This window comes from Watersipora subatra, chromosome 7 (genome assembly GCF_963576615.1).
Source record: "Watersipora subatra chromosome 7, tzWatSuba1.1, whole genome shotgun sequence".
In the NCBI taxonomy this organism is placed as follows: Eukaryota; Metazoa; Bryozoa; class Gymnolaemata; order Cheilostomatida; family Watersiporidae; genus Watersipora; species Watersipora subatra.
In genome coordinates, this window is record NC_088714.1 from 43253228 (window position 1) to 43281092 (window position 27865).

General features: G+C 36.9%; 1 protein-coding gene across 3 annotated transcripts in view; it reads right to left on the reverse strand.

Annotated features, from left to right (window-relative positions):
• The window catches only part of LOC137399852 (sialate:O-sulfotransferase 1-like), a 43943-nt gene extending 16317 nt beyond the window's left edge, over positions 1-27626 (reverse strand). Inside the window, exons 1-5 of one of the 3 annotated variants that reach the window (XM_068086089.1) lie at positions 13974-14014; positions 13665-13789; positions 8962-9105; positions 4675-4827; positions 891-1025 (exon numbers count right to left, since the gene is read on the reverse strand). In XM_068086089.1, the coding sequence (XP_067942190.1) occupies positions 891-1025; positions 4675-4827; positions 8962-9067 (394 nt within the window). In that variant the 5' untranslated portion in view covers positions 9068-9105; positions 13665-13789; positions 13974-14014. Of the gene's footprint in view, positions 1-890; positions 1026-4674; positions 4828-8961; positions 9106-13664; positions 13790-13973; positions 14104-27592 lie in introns of those variants that run through there. The other 2 variants (XM_068086091.1, XM_068086090.1) reach the window with 2 other exon arrangements.
• Positions 27627-27865: the final 239 nt, after the last annotated feature.

Here is a 27865-nt window from a genome sequence, read left to right on the forward strand (position 1 = left end):
GATATAGTTATAAAATAAAATATGCCTTCAATTTTAGAATGAAGTAAAAAATTGAAAGCTCTAACAAATTGCACAGTAAACTATAAGATCATCGTAGGTTAATTGAAAGCCATAGATATCAACTATTAGGAACATTTCTCAGCTTCCCAAAGCGTATTTATTTAGATATCTACCACAAGCTAGAGGTAGGTTAAAGCGGTTTTTTTGCATCCCAAAGGGTTAATGTCGCTCCACCAGTGGTAGAGTGCAAAATATAGGCGACAATGGCTTAGGCCATAAAAGGGTTAAATTTAGCTTCTCAAAAAATCGTACAAGTTATTTGAAAAATACAATGCCACCCTCTATTTGAACATCACATCTAATAATACTCAATGGAGAAGCACTATAGGAAAGGAGTTGAAAAATAGAGCGACATGGTGTTCAAATAGAGGTTTTACGGTATTGTTCTTGTTAATCGACAAGGGCACTAAATAAACCTACTTCCTTAGCAACATGTTCCTGAAAAGTGATATGTTATAAATACACACTAATAATTATTTCTGTTCAAGGACTCATGTTGGTGATTTTTGATGTCCAATGCTTGTATAAGTTTCTACAAAATTCTTAGAAGAGGATGCAATAACAATGTATCAGCCATAACATTAAGTTCATAGCTACATAACTAAAACAGACAATAATGACAATTACTGGTCTTTGTCATTGACCAATGAACTATTGCTCGTGACAAACACAGGTCAATGACAAACACAGGTCAATGAAAAACGCAGGTCACAATGAATAATAATAAATTGCTAAATGAGGAAAATATTCTTGATAAAAATAAATTCGTCTGTTGTGTTGTGGGTTTCCTTAAATGAGTTTTGTGGACTGCCACAGGATATCCTTCCTACCTGTTGTGCTAGAAAGCAGAACTCTGACCCAAGTGTTTCCAGAACCAGGAAAGCTGTGCAGGGCTGTTAAGGGTAGTACGCCCGGCTCTAAGAATTTTGGAGGTTCAAGGTCTTTGCAATTCAACTTGCCTGCATCTGTAATTCAGCTGCGTAAAGTCAAGTATTATTCAACACTCATAGCCTTGGGCTGCCATTTATTAAGGCTGAAGGCTAAAAACTTTTGCGCTCTAAGAATATGAACTTATACCACGAGGAACTCATTCCCAAGGGGACGGGAGAGATAAATTAGGATAAAAATTTTCAGTTATAAGACAGATTTTCACAGTAACAAGAAACCAGAGAGATGAGCAACTTTTTGGCGCAACGATTTTTCCTTTTCCGGTGCAATAAACAGCCAATCGGCGTTCAGAACGAAGGTTTCCACGATATTATAAGTAGTTAAAGAATGGGCTCGGGACAATACAGGATGTGCAGCTACTAAGTAACAAACATGAAACTGATAAACTGTTTGGAAAATTTTACCAGTTTTCTGGTCGTTTATAGCCTAATCTGTTGAGTATAGGAGACTCATGAACATCAAGCCTGACATAATTCTTAGCCAAAGGTCTCAGTGGCTATTTCTGGGCAGTACTTCTCTATTCGTTTTCTTAGCTCAACCCTCTACATCTGACGAGGGCAAACTCTCATTCCTTGTTTTGAGTGAAACAAAAAAGGCTCATTTTAAAATGGACCCACTCAATTTTAAGTCTCACGCCGAATGTTTGAGAAAATCTTAGAAAGCAGAGGTGAAATATAAAACGATTTCATTCAGTCTATACCTAGGTAAGCCTTCTAATATTATTTTCTTTGTCAGTTAAACCTTATTATGACAGGGCAATGAAGTTGACAAATTAGTTGTACACATTGTTTAATGGCCAATAATTAGCTTGTTTCGGTTTTTCATGGAAATGTGTAAGCAAAGCAACGCTGACGATTGGCTGCTAAAACAACATGAAGTTACTTACACTCGACTAACCGACGTGCCCATAAAAAGGCCTCTAAAATTCGGGTCTGCTGCCAGGTTGAGAGATTTTGCTATAAAAATTTACCCTAAAGTTTATAAGATTACCCTAAATCAGACAATTAACAAGATTCCTGCCTATCACCTTTGTCTAGGGGTCAGTCAGTCAACTCTTGGAAATGAATCAATGCTTTGATGAATGCTATCTCAGCATACCATAAGTTCTTCAAGAAATGATAGCACCCTAGTTTTTCGGCAAACTCAATTAGTGAGACAAAGAGTGCATCGGAGATATTAGAGTAATGCACTCCATGAATAGCAATATTAGAGTAATGCAATCCATGAATAGCATTATTAGAGTAATGCACTCCATGAATAGCAATATTAGAGTAATGAACTCCATAAATAGCAATATTAGAGTAATGCACTCCATAAATATCAATATTAGAGTAATGCACTCCATGAATAGCATTATTAGAGTAATGCACTCCATGAATAGCAATATTAGAGTAATGCAATCCATGAATAGCAATATTAGAGTAATGCACTCCATGAATAGCAATATTAGAGTAATGCACTCCATGAATAGCAATATTAGAGTAATGCACTCCATGAATAGCAATATTAGAGTAATGCACTCCATGAATAGCATTATTAGAGTAATGCACTCCATGAATAGCATTATTAGAGTAATGAACTCCATAAATAGCAATATTAGAGTAATGCACTCCATAAATATCAATATTAGAGTAATGCACTCCATGAATAGCATTATTAGAGTAATGCACTCCATGAATAGCAATATTAGAGTAATGCAATCTATGAATAGCAATATTAGAGTAATGCACTCCATGAATAGCAATATTAGAGTAATGCACTCCATGAATAGCAATATTAGAGTAATGCACTCCATGAATAGCAATATTAGAGTAATGCACTCCATGAATAGCATTATTAGAGTAATGCACTCCATGAATAGCAATATTAGAGTAATGCACTCCATAAATAGCAATATTAGAGTAATGCACTCCATAAATAGCAATATTAGAGTAATGCGCTCTATGAATAGCAATATTAGAGTAATGCACTCCATGAATAGCAATATTAGAGTAATGCACTCCATGAATAGCAATATTAGAGTAATGCACTCCATGAATAGCAATATTAGAGTAATGCACTCCATGAATAGCAATATTAGAGTAATGCACTCCATGAATAGCAATATTAGAGTAATGCACTCCATGAATAGCAATATTAGAGTAATGCACTCCATGAATAGCAATATTAGAGTAATGCACTCCATGAATAGCAATATTAGAGTAATGCACTCCATCAATATCAAAATTAGAGTAATGCACTCCATGAATAGCAATATTCAGGGTGTAAGGAATATGGCATCATTCATAACTTGAAACGTGCTGCATTTGTAGCTGAATAAAATAGTCATCTATTGGAAGGAAATCTTCGGCTGTATGCTGATAAAAAAGGCCAACCTGTCTCCAAATCAAGCAGTACATGCAACAGCCATAATACTTTATATTACTTTGCATAAATTATCTTAAATTCATCACTACAGAAGTACAGTAACAAATAACAGCGCTTAAGCATAACTTATTACCACTGCCAAGGTGTTGGCTCGGCTTATCAGTTTTTGTCTATCTGTGGCCACACTGTGCCCTCTGTGCAACACATACTAAAAAACTGTAGGAGTTCTGTAAGGTTGTAAAGTTGGCAGCAAAAATGACAAACAACTCTTTTTGTAAAGGATTAATAAAATAAATCGTTAAAAAGAATACAAGCAAAAGATTAATAAAATGAGAGACTGACAACTCCAATGCATCAAAGAACAATGCTGCGATCATTTAATACTTAGAAGTCTAATCTTGTATACACAAGCAGGTCCCCTGATCCTAGAGTCTATTAACAACATTCAATTGACTGTGAAAATACCTATGATAGCACAATTTCTTTTGAAGTGAATATCATTTTAAAGCTGCAAGCTTGTAGAACTCAGTGAAAAAAACAGAAATCAAATTTCGGTTTTTTATTGAGTTTTTTTCAGAAATTTATTAATTTCTAAAATCAAACTTTAAAAAAAAGAAAATTTCTCGCTCTTTTAAAAAAGTGATGTTTAAGAGGTAACTGAAGAAACATAATGATTGCAGTAGACTGAGTCTGGTAGAGTGTAGATATATTTGTTATCATTAGACAAACAACTAGCTTTAGTGTAAAGCACTTGTTGCTGAGGAGAAGATGCTTATTAGTTTTGTCTACTTCTGATCCATCATTACTATGGACTTCAATCATTATGTAATTAGAAACTTATGTTCTGTCAGCAGTGAACTCCTTTTGCTAGATCAGAATTGCTCTTGGCATTATGGCAATATCCCAAAAACTTATAGTCCAATTGGCTTCAAACTTGAGAATTATACTACAGACGTATGACGCACAAGCCATCGACATCATGTAATCCGATAGAAACCGCAAGTATGAAAAAACAAAGCAGAATTACGGAGCTAAGTCTACTCGGCTGTAGGATCAACTGGGAAAACAACTCCTCAAATTACCTCAAGCCAAGGCTACTAAGTGTTAAACCAACCTTTAGTGACAAAAGAGGAGTCTGAAGAGTTAAGAGAGACATTTATTAAATTAGCGTCAGAGACAATTTGCGATAGCATGTCGCAGCTCATCTAGCAAAATTGACACTGTTTTGATAGTTCATAAGAATTTATAAAATATCACATATCTGTTTGCTGCTCAGTTCGAGATAAACTCGTATCCTACCTTCATGGTGTTCGACGGGTTGTTTCAAAGTTGCATACACGGTTCGTTTTTCACCAGGAGTTCTGATTCTCGTTACGTTTACCGGCGCTTTATCATTATCAACTTTCCTTTTTATAAGAATTTTCTTTGCCTCTGTTGCCTCAAGGTCAGATTCTGAAACAAAGAAAACTGACTTGACCACAATCATTTAGCGACTGATTGGTCTTTCCAAAGAGCTGTCTCCCTTAAATGCAGAGCTGTGATATTTGTCAGCCAGTGACAACATCTCATCTCATTTCTATGATGCCACCATACTTGCCAAGTCTCCTAATTTGGTCGGGACCCTCCAGTTTTTTAAGTCAGTCTCCCTTTTGCACAAAATTTCCCGTTTTCCTCCAGCTTTTTTAATAAAAGTAGTGGTTTAATTTTTTTACTTGTCGTTTTCCCTTTGTTTACTAGTTGTGAGCCTTCATCATCATACAAAGTTAGCAACAATGAAACAGATCGCTATTAAACAGTATGTTTGCCATAAAACCTGGGTTATTTAGATTTAGCAACATTGATGTCTAACGATTTGCTCTACAGTTTTTCATCAATAAACAAAGATTATACATGGAGCTGTGACATATCGTTGGCAAACGACCATGACCTCACATTTATAGTAGAGTACCTAAACATTGAATAAAATCGTGGAAGGGCCTCCTATGTAGGTATCAATGAAGAAAAAAAACTTCACAGAGAAATCTAGGCTTTAGATTCAACTACTACATTTACCGTCAATCTCACGCTTTTTTTCTCAACTACTTGGCAAGTATGGATGCCACAAAACAATTTAGGGGGTATGTCCCTCGTAATGCACTATTCTTTACATAAGAACAGATCCAATTTGTTTACACAGTTTAGTTAGATGCTATTTTTATCTCATGAGAATTGTGGGAATTTTCTAGTGTTGACACAGGATATGGGATGAACAAGTGCTACAGCCATGATTCCACTCAGACTCCACTGTTATACTACCATATCTGAACCATATCTGAACTATATATGAAGCTATGCTCACTTCTTTCTCAGGTAGAAACATCTTGTTATTGATTACTAGTACCCTGGCAGTCTGGAGAGCCGTGAGAAATAGTCGAGTATGTCAATAAAGCACAGAGAAGTATGTGAGCAATAACTGTAACATCATATGGCAGCAGAATGATTGGTGTTGTGGTCAGTGTGCTGGTCTACCGAGACAATGGTTGCGACAATGGTTGCGAGTTTTAACCTTTTTCCAACATCTAAGAGTGGCTATAGACAGACCTACACAGCTTTTGTTATAGTGTTATAGTAAATAACACTTCATTAATTTAGTTTTTTCGTATTTTACATATTTTTTATATAATGCACTTGAAATGTTTGTCATTGAATTCAAAACTCGAGCAATCGTTGCGCCTCCATAAACTGGATATATCCTCTACTCATAGCCTGAGACAAGCAATTCATCTAGCAACAAACATGCGCATCAAATATTACATGTTACGAATATCGTTATAAACAAAAATCTAGGAGTGCCATTATTTGGGACAAATCTAAAGACAACAAACAAAAATATTTCCTTACATCGAAAAGAAGGCACAACTTTGCCTTCTTTTCAATGTAAGGTGAGCTTTGATATGGCAACAGCATGGCAGCGCACACAGAGGTTGACTTACTGTCATATTTGTAATAGTAATCATGACACACGGATGAGAAGTTCAAATGAACAACTTCTTTATACCGTAGCTATGCTTAGAATATATATCTAGTCGTAGTCATTATTCCTGCAGTTATTCAAGGAATAACTGCAAATGGCTTTACCAAGTCAAAGAAGGCTGCAGGGAAAGATATTTTAGTTACTAGTCAGGCCGAAACTAAAATAGCCTCATGAACTAACTGTTGGGTACATTTTATATCATTGTTAACCACTCTAGTTATTACTAACAATTAATATCATTGTTAACCACTCTAGTTAATACTAACAATTAATATCATTGTTACCCACTCTAGTTAATACTAACAATTAATATCATTGTTACCCACTCTAGTTAATACTAACAATCTATATCATTGTTAACCACTCTAGTTAATACTAACAATTTATATCATTGTTAACCACTCTAGTTATTACTAACAATTTATATCATTGTTAACCACTCTAGTTATTACTAACAATTTATATCATTGTTAACCACTCTAGTTAATACTAACAATTTATATCATTGTTAACCACTCTAGTTAATACTAACAATTTATATCATTGTTAACCACTCTAGTTAATACTAACAATTTATATCATCGTTAACCACTTTAGTTATTACTAACAATTTACAAGGTTCTTAATAAATAGATTTTTGTCCATTGAATATTAAATATTGGAAAATCACCGTCCTTATTTGCTGAAGAATCCTTGAACACTTCATTTGACAGATCAAATCCTCAATGTCCTACGAATTGATGAATGCTGTTTTGGACCAACCTTCATGGAATGACCATGACCATGATTGCATGAGCAGAATGGTGCAATTCAGATTGATAGAGTTATTTTGTTTAGCAGAAGACTCCCAATATCTTTTGTTTCTTGGATTCAAGTATTTTAGAAGAAATTTCCAAAGTCTAAAACTTGCATGAGCTACATGAGAGCAATAAGGATACTGATCAGCCAACAATCATTCATGTCTGACAATTTTGTCTAATTTTGGTTCTTCCGGATCTTCACATGTCAGCAGTTGAACATTTGAATGATTGAAGCATTTCAGAATGCCGTCTGGATTTTAACTGCTTTATTTTAATTTAATCTAATCTAATCATATATTAAGTCCTGTTAGGCGATGCTCAGGTGAAACAATCTGTTAACACCATGTTGTTATGTTGAGTCTGTTAACAGCATGTTATTAAGTTGGGTCTGTAAACACCACGTTGTTAAGTTGAACCTGCTAACACCACGTTGTTATGCTAATTCTGTTAACACCATGTTAAGCTGAATCTGTTGTTTAGAATCATCAAATTTCAGGTCATTTGAGGCATAAATTATCTTAAAACTGATTAAAAAATGTACATTCATATTTTGCCATGGCTCAAAATACAACTACGCGCTCAACCAGTCATGTGATGACATCTATAAATAATTGTTTACAAAATGCTATTCCGACTTCCTCAATGCTCCAATCAATCATGATATATTTCCAGACTATGGATCTCTTGCTAGGAGCATGTGCTGGACATCTCAGTGATACCTTGACGCAGGCACCAGTAACTTCAGTGAACCTACCACTAGAGATGAACTTGTGTGACAAACCTCATCTACACCACTTAGAAATACTCTAATTTTTACAAGTCTACCAAACTCATTGAAAGAGTGATATTATTAGAAATGATCAAAGGGGTAGGTCAAGGGCGTCCTTCGCCTGTCTCAACAGTGATTTAGCTCTATCCAGTAGCATAGCTGAGAAATTCATATTTTGAATGCTGTTAATTCATTAGTCAGCTACCGTAAGCAACAACAGCAATCTTTTTAATGTATCAAGTGACTGGCCCAGACTGCAGTTGTTTTTCAAGCTATGGCCAATTGTGTATGTTACTTGAGGAGTTACAAGAAAACTGATACTTCAAATGTTTAGCGATTCTGCATAACTGACCCTGTTTAATAAAATGGTGATAACATATTGTTCAACAACATGGTGATAACATATTGTTCAACAACATGGTGATAACATATTGTTCAACAACATGGTGATAACATATTGTTTAACAACATAGTGATTTAACAACATGGTAACCATTGAATCACTTAGCGAACGGTAACTTAACGTGCACACAATTCCAAATCCGAACAATGAAAATAGAGCGAATGTAATAACAATAGAATTGATAGACTTGAAATGTCTTCTTTCAGTATTTTTTCCTTTTTCTGTTATATTATTGCTGTATGGCATAATATGAAAAACATATTTGAAATGAAACTATTGTCAAAAAAGTAATATATATATATATATATATACTAACTTGCGTGTTAAGCGCAAATGTCGAACCTTTTCCTGAATTGGATCCCGCAGCAGAATCGGCTAGTTAACAAACGACTATTGAGCAATCGAATTTGCTTCAGCCATCTTTTGCCAAATGTAAATTTCATAAGAGTGGTGATACCATGCATCACCAGAAAGTTGGTCTGGAAATATGTCTGGGACACCATAATGTTCTAACAACCTGAAGTAACAGTTAGCAAATTGGCTACACGACCTACTACTCTACATCAATAAAAGTACTATACCATTCCTTCGTAGTACTCACCAATAACAGATGTCCGATGTATTACTCCCAACATGGATACAACATAGATAACACCGAATAATATGATAAATCTCCGCTCCTTGAAAATACATACAATATACTTCATCCTCTCGACTGGTTGCCCCTCTCAAACTCCACAAGCAACTGCAAGTACAGGACATCCCCAGCATGAAAGCTATGTATGAGTCAACGGGAGTAGCGGAGTGTATCGAATGATAGGTTTTACACCGACGTAATGTGATTACCCAAGAAAGATTAACGTCACAAAGTGGAGACACGCTGGAGAGAGCTGGTGCAATACTAGAACAGGATTAAAAACAAACATTTAAATGCCTTCTGTTCCCGATCCATAACCATTACTAGTGCCATGTTTTATTTGCAGCTCAAATTATCTTACTGATAATTGATTGCCGGAAGGAGACAGAATTGGGCAGCAATAATTTGCTGCCAGCGCTGACAATTCCATAAGGAATTCGACTGAAATGAGTATCTAAAGTAAACAAACTGAGCAGTATAAATGGCTAGTGTTAATAGGTTAACTGCTAGTGTTAATAGGTCAACTGCCAGTGTTAATATGTCAACTGTTAGTGTTAATAGGTCAACTGCTAGTATTAATAGGTCAACTGCTAGTGTTAATAGGTCAACTGCCAGTGTTAATGGTCAACTGCCAGTGTTAATGGTCAACTGCTAGTGTTAATATGTCAAGTGCTAGTGTTAATAGGTCAACTGCTAGTGTTAATAAGTAAACTGCTAGTATTAATAGGTCAACTGCTAGTGTTAACAGGTCAACTGCTAGTGTTAATATGTCAACTGCTAGTGTTAATAGGTCAACTGCTAGTATTAATAGGTCAACTGCTAGTGTTAATAGGTCAACTGCTAGTGTTAATAGGTCAACTGCTAGTGTTAATAAGTCAGCTGCTAGGGTTAATAGGTCAACTGCCAGTGTTAATTGGTCAACTGCCAGTGTTAATGGGTCAACCGCTAGTGTTAATAGGTCAGCTGCTAGTATTAATAGGTCAACTGCTAGTGTTAATAGGTCAACTGCTAGTGTTAATAGGTCAACTGCTAGTGTTAATAAGTCAGCTGCTAGGGCTAATAGGTCAACTGCCAGTGTTAATTGGTCAACTGCCAGTGTTAATGGGTCAACCGCTAGTGTTAATAGGTCAGCTGCTAGTGTTAATAAGTCAACTGCTAGTGTTAATGGTCAACTGTAAGTCAATTTGTGCACGCCTTTTCTCAGAAGGTTTGCGTACAAAAGTTGCCTATCCAAACCATCCAATGTACACTTGCCTTGATAGTTATATGAAGCATTGAAGGGTTCAGATTCGTAAGCAATGTTAATACTTACGCGACAGTGCATATTCACTGTATCGTCAACTTTACAAAACTCGACTTTGGTAACATAAATGTGTGCAAGGGAACTCTTGAATAAGAGGGATTATACTACTACCTTTGACCTTCGAGCGCTAGTCACATGAAAGAATCTTTCACAAATAAAAATGTAAATCTTCAATGTTTCTGACTGTTACAAGTTACATCCAATTCACGTTTTAGAATACCTGGTGCAATGGCAACTGCAGCTGTTCATATCGTATATTTAATAAAATAACAGTATATATCTAATAAAATTAAACTTGTAAGTTTAATACAAAACAGAAAATGTAAACAAATTTACAACTTCTAAACTTGGGAACAAAAAAGCAGAGACAAGATTGGCAGACACTGTATATTGGTAGATGTATTGGTAAACAATCGCATCCAACCAGTTACTTTGTGAACTTACTTTGTTTTTGGTATGACAATCAACTAGAATATTAGTACGCATTGCCTGTCCATATTTTACGTAAACATCTTCAATGAGATAACAACTCTCACAACTTTCAAAGCATAAAATCAATGATTCTGACAGTGTGTAGGGACTAGTCCCAGATGACTAGCTGCCTTAAGCCTGGTTCTCATATACGCCGAAAGCGCCCGCAGCACCGACAGCACCGCAGGCTATCAGCGGTGAAATGTGAACCTACGCGCCGAATAACGCCAGTAGTTGCCGACGGTCAACGGACGAGTTTAGCGCTGTTCAAATTTCGCGACGAGCCACAGGCAAAGCCTTCCCGAAATGCACTGTACAGGTGAAGGTCAGCATTATCGAAACTGCATGGCGAGCAAACATTTTTTATGCAATTATTAGCGATGCAGATTTATGTGAACAGAAACCTAGTGTCCACGAGTATTTTGCTGCGCAAGATTACCACTGGGGTCTCGCAATCGATATGGGAACCAGGCTTTAATCTTTTAATCAAAACAGAAGTAGATCAACCTCAATTAACCCTCAAAGATGGAATTCTCATTAAACATTGCAAGGCTAAAGGGATTTAGTAACAAGGCTTTGACACAGTTCGCTTGATCCATAAAATGACTCACTCGCAACCACCCAAAGATTTATGTATGTTGTTGTACAACAAATTGTGTGCTCGAAACTAAACAAGTTAGCAAACCAGACACATGGCGACTATGGGGTGCAACTTAGTTGAGGCGCAAGAACAACGCAAGCATTTCACAACGACACTCAGCCAAGAACAAAGACAAACTATTTGATTAAGTAAACAGTCTCAGTCAACAGGATCTGGGAGTTGTGCCCACAATGGTCACCAAACTAAACCTTCATAGCTAATACGGTGCCATTTCCTCATCGCGAGAGCTCACTTGTTTCGTTGAGAGATTGAAATGTTGCCTAAATAAAAGTAAAACACTTATTTCACCCATGTTTTCTCCAAATTGTCACCATTTATTGTGTGCTTTACTGGCTCTACTAAGCAGTAAAGCCTAATAGAGCCAATAGCAGTCTCCCTTTTTCGTGTATCCCAAATTAGTCTATGACTAGTCTATGACTACAGGCCCATTAAAGATGAACCTACACAAAATTTTCGTAGATTTTATCAGAAAGTATCAATATTTTTCTATCATTTGTGATTGTTTTTGATGATCTGACTATCAGGATGTTTCAAGATTAAAATCTCCAAAACTTGGTCGCAGTTAAAATGCTCAGACTCAAGTAATGTGATTATGACGTCTATAGTCGCACTTCGACCAGAAAACCGACAGAATAAAGACTCGTAACGCTGTAACTTGAACTCAATAGCGGATATCAACTATAGCAACGACATCAATTAGTGGCGTTATTTCACACGTATTTGTCTAACGAGCGTTTTAACGACGATCAAGTTTGGTCGTTTTTAATTTTGAAACATCCTAGTAGTCTGACCAAAAGTCCAAAACAATCGCAAATTATAGAAAAAGACCGATACTATTTTGGATTTCAATCGAAAATCAATTTCATTATGGATTTCAATCGTGAATCAATTTCAAACTGAACTCTACTGTACGAGAATTGCGGTAGTTTGTGGCTCTGTTGGGATACATGAAGGTAAGTGATAGTCGAGTCGATTGCTTTGACAGCTGATAAAAGCATTTTTCAATGCATGGATTGAAGTGCTGGCCTAAATATGTTTACAAATAATATAAACAGCAGCCAAACAACTGTTTTGACAAACAGATTCATTTTGTTTGTGCTAAATACTGCATGTTTATAGTTCAATAGTTCACAGATCATTGTAGTGTCTGTCACACACTGACTTCAAACATGGACTTCTTCCCGTCGTAGGAGAATTACTGTAGCTTTTCTTGGGGATTAAAATAGATGATAATTGAAAATCCTGAAGCTTTTTTCTATTGATTTTATCATTAATTCATCGTTACATTGATAGCGTTATTACTCTGATGGTTGTTAACCGTTAAAGGTTGCATAAACAGGACAACTCTAATTCGACACGTTTGCATAGGCCTAAACGATTGCTATTGGTAGACTGTCTAGCCAGCGATAGGTATTTTTAATGCACTTACATGTAAGTAACTAGCATAAACACTTTCAACTGTACAGCTACTTAGACACAGTCTTACTACTTGTTACTAGTAGGCAGAGCTCTACTACCATCACGAGGCCCTACTTGCTCCAAACTACTAATAACTCGCCACAAGCAGATGATTGCGGCATAGAAAGCCAGATGAGTATACAGTAGTAGGAGACGAACAGCAAAGGCAGCAGTCAGCATTACTATTACTAACACACCATCACAGACAAAAATAACACGAATTAAAAAAATTCATCTAATAACAGTGCAGACGCAATACTATCAGAATTTCAATCAGCCAGTAGTCTCAATGCATGAATGTTATTCCACGGGCAGTAAATATTTAGGTGTCTAATCTAATAGATCTAAAAATGTTTTGGCAGTGCCTCTGGCTAACCAGCGATAACATAACTAATATAGACTACATATCCACTAACAGTTAGTTTACCATAGATGAGGTAAGTCAATATAATAGGTTTGGTAATAAGCTTCATACAAGCTGCACACAGGAATAAGCATGATGAAAAGCATGAGAATCAAGTATTTAGAATGAAAGCTGCTCTAGCATAACAAAAGATAAACAATATATCATTCCAGCTTTACTCTGGTAGTTTTGACAGTAAGCATCGAGTTTTGCACATCCTAAAACCCAAGCGAGCTTCTGTAGTAACATGGCAAGTTATAGTTATATGGAAGCCCTACTAGCGCAGAATGCTCTCCGACCTCCAGTTTTTCAGACAACACAAACGAATGCTGTTATGAGTAGTTGAGGTGTAACTAACAATATAGGTATACCTGGTTTTGGCAGGCAGTTGAGGGTGAGAATAGTCAATCAGTAAGGATGAAAACCGCTTTTTGGTATTAATGTGAACAGTCAACCTGGAATTATGCTACCACACCAAAATTTAGCAATACGGTTTCTGTTGATAGCAATATTGATTATTAGCATCTTCAAAATAAGATATTGGTAGCACCCAAAAAATGGTTGGTCAATAACTAATACTAAATGGTGTATCCTACAGTTTACTAAAATGATTTATTGTAGTACGTTAACTATTAAGGTTATTAAGATATACATATATATACTTCCAGACTGATACTTACTTGATAGCTAGGTGAGCTAACCAGACACACGAACGGAAAACTCACACAATCGTGCGTGATGCTTGTATCTACAACAGAACTCCGTGCTTCTATTCCTACACGTGATACAACCACAAGCTCAACTCTGACCTTACGATATGGTGCTAAGCCGTTGCTAGAATGACAAGAGAGACCTGGCGCCGCAATCTTGTAGGGCTGCGATAATCTCCGTTTTTGCTAGACAGTGAATATGACACCAAATACATCTAGGTATAAGGTTATACCAAAGACTAGCTTATGTAGATTCAATCTAGTAACATGCAATCACCAAAACTACATATTAAAACGTGATTTGTGCATTATTTATAGTATGTTGTAGCATAACAATCTACACCAATAGTTCCAATTTGTGGTTGTTTTCATTACCTTTTGGCAAAAAGCAGTTTTTTAATTAAAATATTAAAACCATAATAAAATTTGAGTTTTTTCAACTTTTAACAAAACAGTTATGTAAAGTTTAATTCTAAGGCATCTATGATTCTGTTTTGGAAGCTGATCAAAGTTGTTATCAGTGCAGCCCTAGACTCTGCTATGACGCAGTTGAGGTTTACGATTGACGATTATGCCTGTGGAATTACCGCACGTGTCTTTCTACTCTACTACGACCTGTAAATAAAGCTTGGAATGATCTGGTAGACTAATACTAAGAGAGTCTTGATCTGTTTAACCATAATGATAGAGCCATAAAACAGTTTAAAAATGTTTATAGCTACTCCCATGGTAAATCCAACAGTTAATTATTAAGCATGCCCTGATTAGCTGTCACTCAAAGTATTAGAACCCTTTACTGCCTTCTCTGTACCTCATGAAGTAAACTCTAACAGCTACTAATTTGCCTAGTAGAAGTAGCAAGCAAGGCAAATAAGAAACTGTTGTCAAAATAGTGTGTATTTAGTTTGTATTATCAGCTCTGTACATTGCACCAAAAGCGCAATTGCAATAATCTGACCTCGTTAAAAGTACCTCTATTCATCTGGGAAATCCGCAACTTGTTTTATCCTCATCGGACAGATACTACTTTTAGTAGTACTACATATTTACTTCTTCGTCAAAAAGCAAAAATTATGCAGAAAGCGCGCTGATCTGTAACCCAGTAGAAAAGCTACCCAGCAAACTATCAGACCAGCAGATCAGCTTGCTCAAGCGAAATAAAACATTAAACTTTTGCAGCGCAGGGTGCATGCTTTAAAATACATAAATGAGGTCAGAAATGTTTTGAATCTTGTCCATTTGATGTAGGAATTCATCACGGTCAGTCAGTCACTTTAAAGGTAAAACCGTACCACAAAATTTAAATGACAGAGCCCAGTTTTATTTACCTATAGGAACCGTGTCTAGATAGCAGTGGCTGATGATTTGAAACCTACTGTTTCAATCAGGGCTCGTTCGGATTGAACATTTCAACTTTCAACTGTTAGAATTTAAGGTTATGTAAATTTGTCTGTGGCTTCATCCTACAACCACCAGATAAGGTATTGTGAAGATTTAATATACATACAACCTTATGGTTCATTATTAGACAGTCACTACTACCTGCTGGGGCATGTCTTCATGGTTCACTATTAGACAGCCACTACCTGCTGGGGCATGTCTTCATGGTTCACTATTTGACAGCCACTACCTGCTGGGGCATGTCTTCATGACTCACTATTAGTCAGCTACTACCTGCTGAGGCATGTCTTTGTGGTTTTCTATTAGACAGCCACCTACCACTACTTGCTAGGGCATGTCCTCGTGATTTGCAATTAGACAGCCACTACCTGCTAGGCCATGTTTTCACGATTTGCAATTAGCCAGCCACTACCTGCTAGGGCATGTCCTAGTGATTTGCTATTAGACAGCTACTACCTCCAGGGACTTTCTAATCTTGGTCATCCCCATTTCTCTACACTCATTATTTTCGATTCGGAACTTGCTAAGAATGATTAGGGTGAAATTGTGAAATATCCCCTTCCTTCTGGCAGTGTCAACAACAGAGAATTATTTTTCATTCGGTTACCTTCTTCGGTTTTACCCATGCTTCTGCAACATAGCCTTCAGTATTTCTGAAATGCTACGAGTCGCTTGATGACTCATGACTCCATGACGACTCGTGGAGACAGTCTTTTAATTTGTCCTCAATGAAGATGGTACTTCATTGGGTTAAAGATATTGAAATGACAGCCTCCTTTATTGGGAAACTTCTATTTTTATTACATATTGTGGTGAATTCAACTGGAGGGCTCAGGCGGCTGGGTGTCTAGCAGGCAACAGGCCAGGAACTCCCGGACAGCCAGACTCTGTTGTCGAGTCAGCCAGACTCTGTTGTCGAGTCAGCCAGACTCTGTTGTCGAGTCAGCCAGACTCTGTTGTCGAGTCAGCCAGACTCTGTTGTCGAGTCAGCCAGACTCTGTTGTCGAGTCAGCCAGACTCTGTTGTCGAGTCAGGCAGACTCTGTTGTCGAGTCAGCCAGACTCTGTTGTCGAGTCAGCCAGACTCTGTTGTCGAGTCAGCCAGACTCTGTTGTCGAGTCAGTCAGAGTCTGTTGTCGAGTCAGCCAGACTCTGTTGTTGAGTCGTTGATAAGTTCAGGTGAGCTGTTGAAATGGGTCGGTGAAAAAATGCATATCATTTTCGGGCTGATAGTAGACTCACTTTAACAACTGGTAGGCGGCTTGTCGACATGTCACATGTTTTCTTGAGTAGCAATGGCTGTCGGATGTCTGAAGCGTCAAGTTTGGACTTTACTCTTGACCTGTTAGTAGATGGGTGGCTGCACTACCTCAACTGGGAAACCAGACACTTAGTAAAGTAGCCGAGTTTTAAGGTGTTTTGATTGGTAGGGCTGTCCCATATTGGAAGGTGTGGCCATCATGGAGAGTTACTTCTCTGCTCACAACAGTAAAAGATGAATATGATCATTGCTTGTTATTTTACGTGCGCAGATCCTGATCGTGTAGCAGGAAGAGAGGGTCCGTAGTTCCGTAAAGTATAATTATATTCCGGCCACTATTTCAGTAATAACAACATTACACAGTTAACGCTTAGAGCACGAGTTCTAGTTGTTAATGGTTGGAGCGCAAGATATATATAAAATGTAGTTTCACGTATCAATAACAACATAAGCATAGATATCTCACCGTGTCTCAAGATAACATAGTGTTAATTAAGGTATAGGACTATAATAAATTGTCGAGTAGCCAAATATTGAATAAATATGTCTTACAGTGTAACAGGCAGTTGTAACATCAATAAAATCTTTACCATAATATGAGCAGCATCTGTCTGTTCATCTGTCTATCTGTCTATCTGTCTGAAGCCAAGCTCAGAGCATTAGGAAAAATCGCCTCACCCAATAATTGAACTCGGGTAATCCAATTTACAGTTCGGTCCTCCAACTACTATACCACTCAGTCACCTTGCCACTTCACCAATTAATTACGGATACATTGATTACTATTCACAATCTCTGCTAATTCCGAGACTGCTAAGCGTACTAGTACAAATAAAGGTATCTTGACGGGTCTGTCCTCTCCTCAATTTATAAGTATAGTCGCCATCTTGCCGATTATTGTACAGCGTGATGTCTCTTAATTTGCGCTCATTAATAGTTCTCATTTTGAAGCTACGCAGAGGCCACGTAGCTATCTAGGCTATCTAGGCTTTACTGAGCAACTAGTAGCAGGTCGAGTATGGAGCCAATGAGGAACTTCTTATAGCCAAAATATCATGACTTTACCAAGCTGGAGTTTTCCTTTTCATTGCTCTACCTGACATATCTTCTGCCCAAAATTTAAACCCGCAAAGGTGGATGAAACTGTCCAAGGGCATATCGGCAGTGGAAGCATATAGGCTACCCTAGTAACAGATTTCTACTTTTTTTCATAGGCGATGACATCGGGGTCATAAGGTTAGCCATATTCATCTATGTCGTTGACTTTACCTGTTGGAGCATTCTTGGTGATTTGCTATAAGACGACCACCACCTGAGTGACTTTAAGCTTATGTTACATTGTTGGGTGTAACATTGACCGGCATCTCTTTCTATGGAAAGTTACATTTCTGTTGTTTTTATAATAAATAAAATTTCATTTTGTGCTTTTGTCTTTAAACCTAAGGCATGGGTTACAAAATAAGGAAATGGAGTACTGATTGATGTCTCAAACTGGAGCAGCTGTCTAGGAGCTGATAACATCTAGCAGTCAGAAACACCCACACATCATGTTGTTGGCAGCGCTAGTCTTAGTTTTATTTAGACAGTTTTCTAGGTACAAATAAGTGTTGGCAATAAAGGTTTGCCTTCCCCGTCTTGCCTTCACAATAATCGCAGTAGATCATTGTATTTTCTTATCAGAGCATTCATCGTGTGTGGGAGTGTGACACCAAACTTTTTCTAAGTTTTATGCTACTAGTGATATCCTAAGACTAACGAGCATCAAGAATTAAAACAGATTTGTATTGAATAGTTACTTTAGTACCAGTATATATCGTAAGTATTGCTAATTCTTATATTGAGTAGGCCGTGCTCGATTGGCAACATGTTAGCAAATCAGCAAGATACGGCCTTCACCTTTGCAGCACTTCTTGAACTTTTGACATCAATCAACAAAAAATGGTTATGAGAAAGTCTAGAGATAATCCTTAAAAGCTCGCATAGAAATCAGCTCCGATTGTCACACGCAAATCAAATGATCATATTGTTCCCCGACACTGAAGTTCAGATAACTGTTACATAACTTATGGCCATTCTTTCAAAGGCAATAAATTCTCTAGACTGCATCAAATTTAGGTTTGTGTGAATATCCTCTAATGCAATGCCAGATACACAATTAATAAGCTAACGTAGTCAGACCTGCTACTGATATCTAATATTGTGACAAACATGTTTGGCTAGTTGCAGACCGAGGATATGCAATGGAACTGGGTAATTTAGGGCATTAACTGTAGCGCTTTCCGAGAAGAAAAAACGACAGTCAAATTTTTATGCACGCCGGAGAAGCATGTGGATCAGGGGAGCTAATATAACCAAGCAAATCCACCCCCTGCCTGGCTCATGGCTGCCTACACTGCAAAGTTCAAATACTATAACAAAGTTTAAATGACTACTCATCCTTGTTTCTAATTACTGTCAGTTTAATGCATTTGAACTCTTTATTTTGTACTAACATAAGAATATCTATATAATATATAAACGTCAAAGTTTGTCTGTATGCGTGTAGTTCGGCTTTTCCAGCTATAGCTATTAAAAATTAGGAATGAAATATTCGTTTCATGCTGGATTTGATCTCAGAACCTCCCCTACACCATGCAAATATCTTACCAATTAAGTTACGTGGGATTGATGTACTCATATGTCGCTATGTGTGTGAAAATACGCATATAATTACATTACGGCACAACGGTACTAAAGCTTGCTCTCACAACTCTTATTAGCATGTTTCGCAACACCAGCTTACTCAAATTACTCATTGGCAATATGCCAGGCTAATGGCAAGCAACTACATTACCTGTCACTGTTTATAAGCTGATTTTTAATACCTTTGCAACGCCGGGCATTCCGCTAGTATACATACACATATGCATCCATTACACATACTCACACATGCTCCCACATACACACGTATATGTATGTATATATAGGATGTATGTATATTCTATATATCCTCATGTTACTGCCTTGGCTATTTGAGCCTCATCAGTGCAGCTCGGAGAAGGCAAGGCAGATAACTCCCATCACCAATGAGAGTTGACTTTTTGCCATAAAACAACTAGGTCGTCTCATACTTGAAAAAATGTCAATTTGTGACAAAAGAGAAAAGAAAAAAGAAAAGAGAAAAGAAAGAGAAAAGAGTGCTCGAATCACGAGAGTGATTCTATAAAAATAATATATACTATACTTTATTACCAATGAAGTATTATATGTAATACTTTACTGGGAATAATTCATTTCAAACAGAAATGTTTTCTAATGTCTGCACTGCCATACTATATATGAAGTGTTGGTGTGGAGTATTAAAAGCAACAGTGCTATGTAACAGACTACATGCATGTTACTATGCTAAAAGCCAAGTAAAGTTATCAAAGCTCAATGCTTAGTAGTAGATATAACATTCACTCTGTCTACTTAAAACATAGAATTGGCACAAACTTAGGATTTTCTGTGTAATTAATAGGGCAATTATTATAGATATGTTAGTTTGTGCAAGTGTTGTTCCGTATGACTATAGCAATAAGGAACTACAGCTTTGCGCTAATAAGAATACCAAAATACCACAGGCTACAATTAGTTATGCTCTAATTATCCCTAATCACAACTTCGCTGCACACCCTATAATCATGTTTTTCCAAGTAGCACCAGAGGGAAGATAACTTCTGCATTGATAACACAATACAAAAAGGTAAGGAAATGTAGAGGTTTGCTTATTGTAAACTTAGCTGTACGCTTAACGGGTAGATCAAGTGAATTAGAGAATTGCTACCTGATCACTGAATTGAAACTGAACAACTCTCAGGATTTAGCCGTGGACTAGCATTCGTATAGTTGTAGTGAAATATGGTAAAATATGACATGAGTGTTGAAACATTCAATTTTATCTTCTTTTTTATTGTGACTTGCATCAACAAGATCGGACAATTATGTCATGTTTGACTGTAGTTCTCCGAACCTATGAGAAAGGATGTCCGAACTGACCTTTAATAATAGGATAACTAGTCATGAAGTACCTTATTGACTCTGGAAACAGCCTCTAAGCCGCTAAACAAGGGTTACACGAAGTTAAAAGGGAGGTTAGATGGCAACCAAACCAATAGTTTGCCATTAGCAGCCACAAGAGTTTGATAAGTGAAAGTTTGATAATGACAACTGCTAGGTCAGCGACTATGAGCTAGTCTCATTGGAGCAAGGCTGAATACTTTTTGCCATTTTGTGAATACAATTGTACAGCTAGCTCAAAGGTTATTGCCTTTTCAAGTCACCTACTAAAGTCTGACTGAGTTGTATGCCAGTGAATATTTTTATTATAGCGATATACTATTATTATATAAATATATATACTATTATTATATAAATATATATACTATTATTATATAATATATATACTATTATTTGATAAACTCCAAACTTACTCTCTAAATGCTTATATATTTTTCAAGCTGAAATTAATGCGACCAAAGGTGATTAGGTGATTAGGTGATTAGGTGATTAGGTGATTAGGTGACCAAAGGTGATTAGAATTACCCTATAGCAATCTGTACAAGAAACCATAGACTTAGTGGTGGATTCCTTTAGTCAATTTCATCAACTTTAATCTATTTATATAAATAACAATATTTGTTTGTTTGTCATCTGTCATTGGTGTGTCCAATAACGATAAAATTTTAGGAACCAAAAACCGCATCGCATCGGAATTGAACTCGGAAGCTCTGGTTCTGCAGACAGGCGTGCTATTCCCTGCACCTACTTGCCATGCTATGAAATAATTGTGCACATACTTATAATAACTGCCAATCTTCAATGGCAATTGGTTAAAATACCCATCTTTCACACTTTAGCTAGCACGCTTGAACCAACTAACTAGAAGAAAATTTTGACAAAAAAAAACTTGCCCAGAATTTTCCAAAATGCTATAAATGTACATGTATATATAAATATATATATAGCAGATATTAATTAAACTTATATCACACACAAAAATAAACATACACCTTCATTTAAAAGTTAGAATGGTAAATGTTGAATGTTCTTTACCACTCACGTATTGCCAAGCATTCAGCAAGTTTTTTATATTTATAAAGGGCTTTGTTATCCAGCCTCAATATTTGAAATTTTTATGTCAAGGTTTAAAAGTCCGTTATATATATATATAGACACATATAAACTTTATTATTCCCGGTCAATGCTGTTAAAAAAAATTAGACCGTGAGATAAAAAATAGAACACTAAAACTGCATATTTCAAGAAAAAGGCCTTTTTACATAACGGTTGTTTTATAATGATTGGTAAGGTATTGGTGTCTGGTATGAAGTGTTGTGGTTTTTCTGGAAAAGTAGGAATGTAATGGATGGTCAGGTAGATTGGAGATCAATCTCAACATTTTAGGCAGCAAATATCTAGTAACACAGGAAGCTCATCAGCATTAAAGACATTTGGGTGCCAATCATAACCGATTCTATATGTTGCTTTTTAATAATGCCAATAACATTATATCGCTATGGTTATAACTCGACGGCCATCAAATATTAATACTTGTAGAATGGTTTTATCAAACAGTTTTATATTTTTTGCTATTTATACTTACATTAAGTACTAACGGAATATCCGGTGTTGCACAAGTATTATAAATCAGCTTATAAACAATTAGAGGTAATGTAGTTGCCTGCCACTTGCCATTAGCATGGCACAATGCCAATGGTTAATTTGAGTAAGCTTACAAATAAAAGCTGTGAGAAAAATTACGTTGCACCGTCAAGGAGAACGGTAGCGTATTTCACCCACATAGCGATATATATCGCCCCACAAATTCATCAATCTTGCGTAGCTAAATTGGTAAGGCTTTTGCCTGGCGAATGGAAAGTTCCAAGATCAAATCTTCTGGGATAAAGATTCTCATTCCAATATTATAATAGCTATAGCTGGACATACTGAATTATACACATATCTAGTAACAGACACATAGACTTTGAGATTGGTATATATAGATTGGATACTCATCAGCTAGGATACTACATAGTTATCAGTATGTCAATAATTAATTACAGATGACAATATAAGGGAATAAGGTAAATCTATAATTGGATTTGGCACAATCCAAGTAATTACTGTAGAAAATTGATAATTTGTGTGTTATAGCTTTTTTGAAGCTTTTGTCTTGGCTAGCTTTTTCCAAGCAAAACTTGGCATGGGAATTTTTTTACTGATTTTGTTAGCGTGTTCGAATGAATTAGAACCATTCACTGAAAAGGTTTTCATGAGTTTTCGTTCCACAGCAATTCAGTGCTCAGCTAATCAGGAATGCGCAGCTGCGTATGTCTAGACCAGTCCGCTATCCAATTGGCAGCAGTTAGAACTTGACAAACAACTACTCTAATAACCTTACATTATTCCTAAGTATCTTGGTATTTACCAAGGTGAGGGTCTTAAGCACTATCAAGAAAATGGGAAACTAGCCTTATTACCTTACATCCAACTTTAGGATATGCCAATCAGTTTGCTATCACCTCCTAATCACCTCCTAGGTAACTAAGCTAACCTCTTAGGTGAGCAACAGCTGTCTTCAATTATTGCATAATATATGTTATAGCTTTTTTATCTACTGCGTAACCATAAAATAACAATGAAATTTTTCAAACTATCACCTCTATCTTTGATAACACCCTATCAATGAATTGCTTTATGACCTAGCAATCTTTATGGCCCCAGCAACTAGAAGAGGTTGGAAAATTAGAAATTAGCTGCAGCATAATCAAAGTAGTTATTTACGCTATATTTGCAGACTAATAACTTTTTACAGAAGACTGAGGTTAAAGTAGGTTTCTAGCAAGTTTGAGGCGTGTGACCTCACCCCTCACTAGCGTTGCAACGGACGTATGTGTATATTCTCAACTCTCAATTGATTTCTCCAGTTAGCTCAGGTCATCGAAGTACATACATGGAGCAAAAAGTAGCAAAAAGACTAGCTAATCTGTATTTATATATATCAAAGTTTGTTGTTGTTTGTTGTTGTCGTCTCTCATCGATTAAAACCTAACACTGAAAAATCTCTATCGCAGAAGATTTGATATCAGAATCTGTGTTCACAAGGCGACACGCTAATCCAATAAGCTACACTGGATGCAATGGATTCATTAGGCGATATGAGTCATCTGGTTTAACATACACATAGCGACTCTGTGTTACACACAACATCACTAAAGCTTGCTCTCACGGCTCTTATTAGTATGTTTAGCATTATGGACACTAACCTACTCAAATTAGCCAATGGCAACTACAGTACCTGCCACTGTTTATGAACTGTTTTTAATACCCGTGCAATGCTGGGAATTCTGTTAGTCTTTAGTTTAGAGAGAGCCATGTCCGTTCAGGTGCCTGAAGTTACAGACCGCGGTTTAAGAAAAAGTTGCATGAAATGAGATTTAAACTTGTGATATTCTGCTTGTAAAACCGACATTCAAACACTTGTGCCGATCAATCACCTTCCTATATTGCCAAAAAATTATGCAGAGGGTTATTTTCTGTGCTTTATTGGCACACCTCTCACTGTACATAGGACTGCCAGGGCACAAGTATGTATTGTACAAAACATGGTTTATCTCATATGCTACTTTGTACCTGTAACATGGTATCTTATACAATACAATACTGTCACTCATGACTATATTTAGTATTATAACTGTTGCTTTTGTCAACCAGCTCCTTCATGACTTCATATATACCCGTGTATATACCCGTGTATATACCCGTGTATATACCCGTCTATATACCTGTGTATATATCCGTTTATATACCCGTGTATATACCTGTGTATATACCCGTGTATATACCCGTGTTTGGCTTTTATATCTTTCATGTTAATTCATTCGACAAGAAAATACAACAAAGCCAGCGAGGCTATGAGGTTACTGGGCTACGAGTTTATGAGGCTATAATGTTATGAGGGTAGCCTATAAGGCCGCAAGGCTTCGAGGACACAACACTGCCGGTTGGTACATAAAAGTCCAGTTTCATGCCATATCAAAGGTTTAACCAAGTGGCGGGTGCATCAAAAGTTTGGTTATATGAGTGATAGTGTTCAACCAATGTACCTTTATACACGTACCTAAAAACCCAATGGTCTCTATACACAAATTTTAGTCGTTGACGTATGATTGAAGCCTGATCAACGGTTGATGGAATTATAGTTTTGACAGCGGTGTTTGTAGAGCTAATTTAATTTATGCAAGAAGACTGATACTAAAGCTATAAATAAACTTAATATTTCCCATGAGCTTTTATTATTATACTACTAATTGAGAGCACACATAAGCTTACAGTGACAGGTTTCCGACTGCACAGTGCAGTCCCTGATTGCACAGTGCAGTCATAGGGACTGCACTGTGCAATCATAGGTACTGCACTGTGCAGTCATAGGGACTGCACTGTGCAGTCATAGGGACTGCACTGTGCAGTCATAGGCACTGCACTGTGCAGTCATAGGTACTGCACAGAACAGTCATAGGGACTGCACTGTGCAGTCATAGGTACTGCACAGAACAGTCATAGGGACTGCACTGTGCAGTCATAAGTACTGCACCGTGCAGTCATAGGTACTGCGCAGTGCAGTCATAGGTACTGCACAGTGCAGTCATAGGTACTGCGCAGTGCAATCATAGGACATTGATGAGCTTTGACCTTGAATCACTGTTTCCATGACTCGAATCATGCGGATTTGGAGTTGTGTTACCGTGTGAATTAAGTGTTTCTATGGATATTCGCATGATGCGGATTGACTCTGGCGCCTTGTTGAAAAAAGGTGAGGAATTGTACGCTATAATTTAACAGCTGGCAACGAAGTTAGCGACGCGTGTGTTAGCGAAGCAAACTTGAGAAACTCGATTGAGAAAGGACGACGGAAGTATTGCAAACCCTTAAAATTGAATAGCTGGGGCGGTATTTTAATGCACATTATTCGTAAGTGCTGTTTCCATAATTCGCAACCGTGATGAACTTGATAAAGTTTTGGGATTGCAAAACTTGCTTAGCTTGCAGATTTAATCTGTTTCCATGCTGTTAACTTGCGGATTGGCTCAAATTTGCGAATAATGCAGGTCATGAGAACATAGTGAGTATATCATAGTGAGTATATCATAGTGAGTATATCATAGTGAGTATATCATAGTGAATACATCATAGTGAATACATCATAGTGAATACATCATGGTGAATACATCATAGTGATTACATCATAGTGAATATATCATAGTGAATACATCATAGTGAATATATCATAGTGAATACATCATAGTGAATACATCATAGTGAATATATCATAGTGAATATATCATAGTGAATATATCATAGTGAATACATCATAGTGAATATATCATAGTGAATATATCATAGTGAATATATCATAGTGAATATATCATAGTGAATACGTCATAGTGAATACATCATAGTGAATACATCATAGTGAATATATCTTAGTGAATATATCATAGTGAATATATCATAGTGAGTGGTCTGCTCACTGAATGACTTGTTTTCATTGATCTATTCATTAAGCCCTCCACGATTCATTCTCTTGTATAAACTTGGTGACAAAACAAAATGAAAGCAAGTAGGCTATAGGAAAATGCTTTGGATGTCTCAAATTAGCCTAAACTATACTTTGTCTTAATGAAATGAAAGATTTAACAATTTACGTGTCATTGAACTAGCTTTAACTATTCCTTCTGCTTTGGTAACATGCCTTCATATCTGGGTTGGGATATATTATTAGTAATGTACCCTCATATCTGGGTTGGGATATATTATTAGTAATGTACCCTCATATCTGGGTTGGGATATATTATTGGTAACATGTCCTCGTATCTGGGTAGAGATATGTTACTGGTAATATACCCTTATATATGAGTTGAGGTATATTATTGGCAATAAGCCCTTACGTGTAGGTAAGGATATGTATTTGACAGCACCCTTGATGTTATATACAGGTAGGATAGCCAGAAGCTAACATAGCCCTGCCTAGTTTTCAACCACAAGTAGACCTCTATACTAAAGTTCACTTCCAGGCTAGCCTGTGATAACTATCAGTCTCCTCGTGTGAGTTGCTTGCTGTCAACAATACAGCGAACTATCTGCCAAAACCTAGCATCGAGGAGTTTCCAAAAATACATCACTGATATAGATCTAGTTGATACAATATTTAGAAATTGAATTATTATCACCTCACCTCAAAGAAGATGCCTAAACGCAATAATATACAATACACAATTTTTACTATAACAAAAGCAGTGTTCGTCTGTCTGTCTGTCCAAAACCATGTTTGTCCGTCTGTCCAAAACCGTGTTTGTCCGTCTGTCCAAAACCATGGTTAGAAGTTGGAGAAAAAAGATTCCATTGCACAGGTTTCGAACTTGCCCATTCAACTTGCCATCTAGGCACACTACCATCTAGGCACACAACCATTTGCACATCTAGATCAACCTACTGTTTTTTGGAATAATTGTGAAGATATTTATCACACATGACGATCTCTCACAGAGTACCGAACTGCCAAGGTACTAGTAATAATAATAAGTAAAATGTTAATGCTTCTACAAATTCCCATGAGCAAAGTAGACCGACTGCCTAGCTTATACATTACTAGGGGTGTACTTCATGCGCAATTTATAACTTTCTCTACCTTTTCAATTGAATTTAAGGCGTTGCTAGTTCACGGCAGGCAGTAATATTCACACATTCAACTTGATCGTAGACCATGTTGAGAGTTGATGAAATAGAATAGGAAAGTTAATGTGATAAAATAGAAAGTTGATGATGAGGAGGAATGAAGTCTCCTAGATATCCCTACCTGGTGAAGGAAACTAGTTAGTCTTTGCTTTTCCTCCCACCGCCTTACTCACCTCCTTACAGCTGTGCGCCTGAAGAATACACGCCTTCACTTCAGATGAAATGTGCTTGGCTAGTGTAACAGTGAGCCAAGGTACACTGGCAGGCTTTGCCCGACGGATCAATTATTTCTATAAGGACAATGCTATAAGCTGGTAGGTATGTTGAATGGAGAAGAATAGGCAGACCTCAACTCTTTGTTTGCCCGCATTCAAGCCGTATTATACTCACGCTACAATTTTCTTAAGGCTGTCCGCTTCGAGTAACTCTCAGCTTTTCCTCTATCT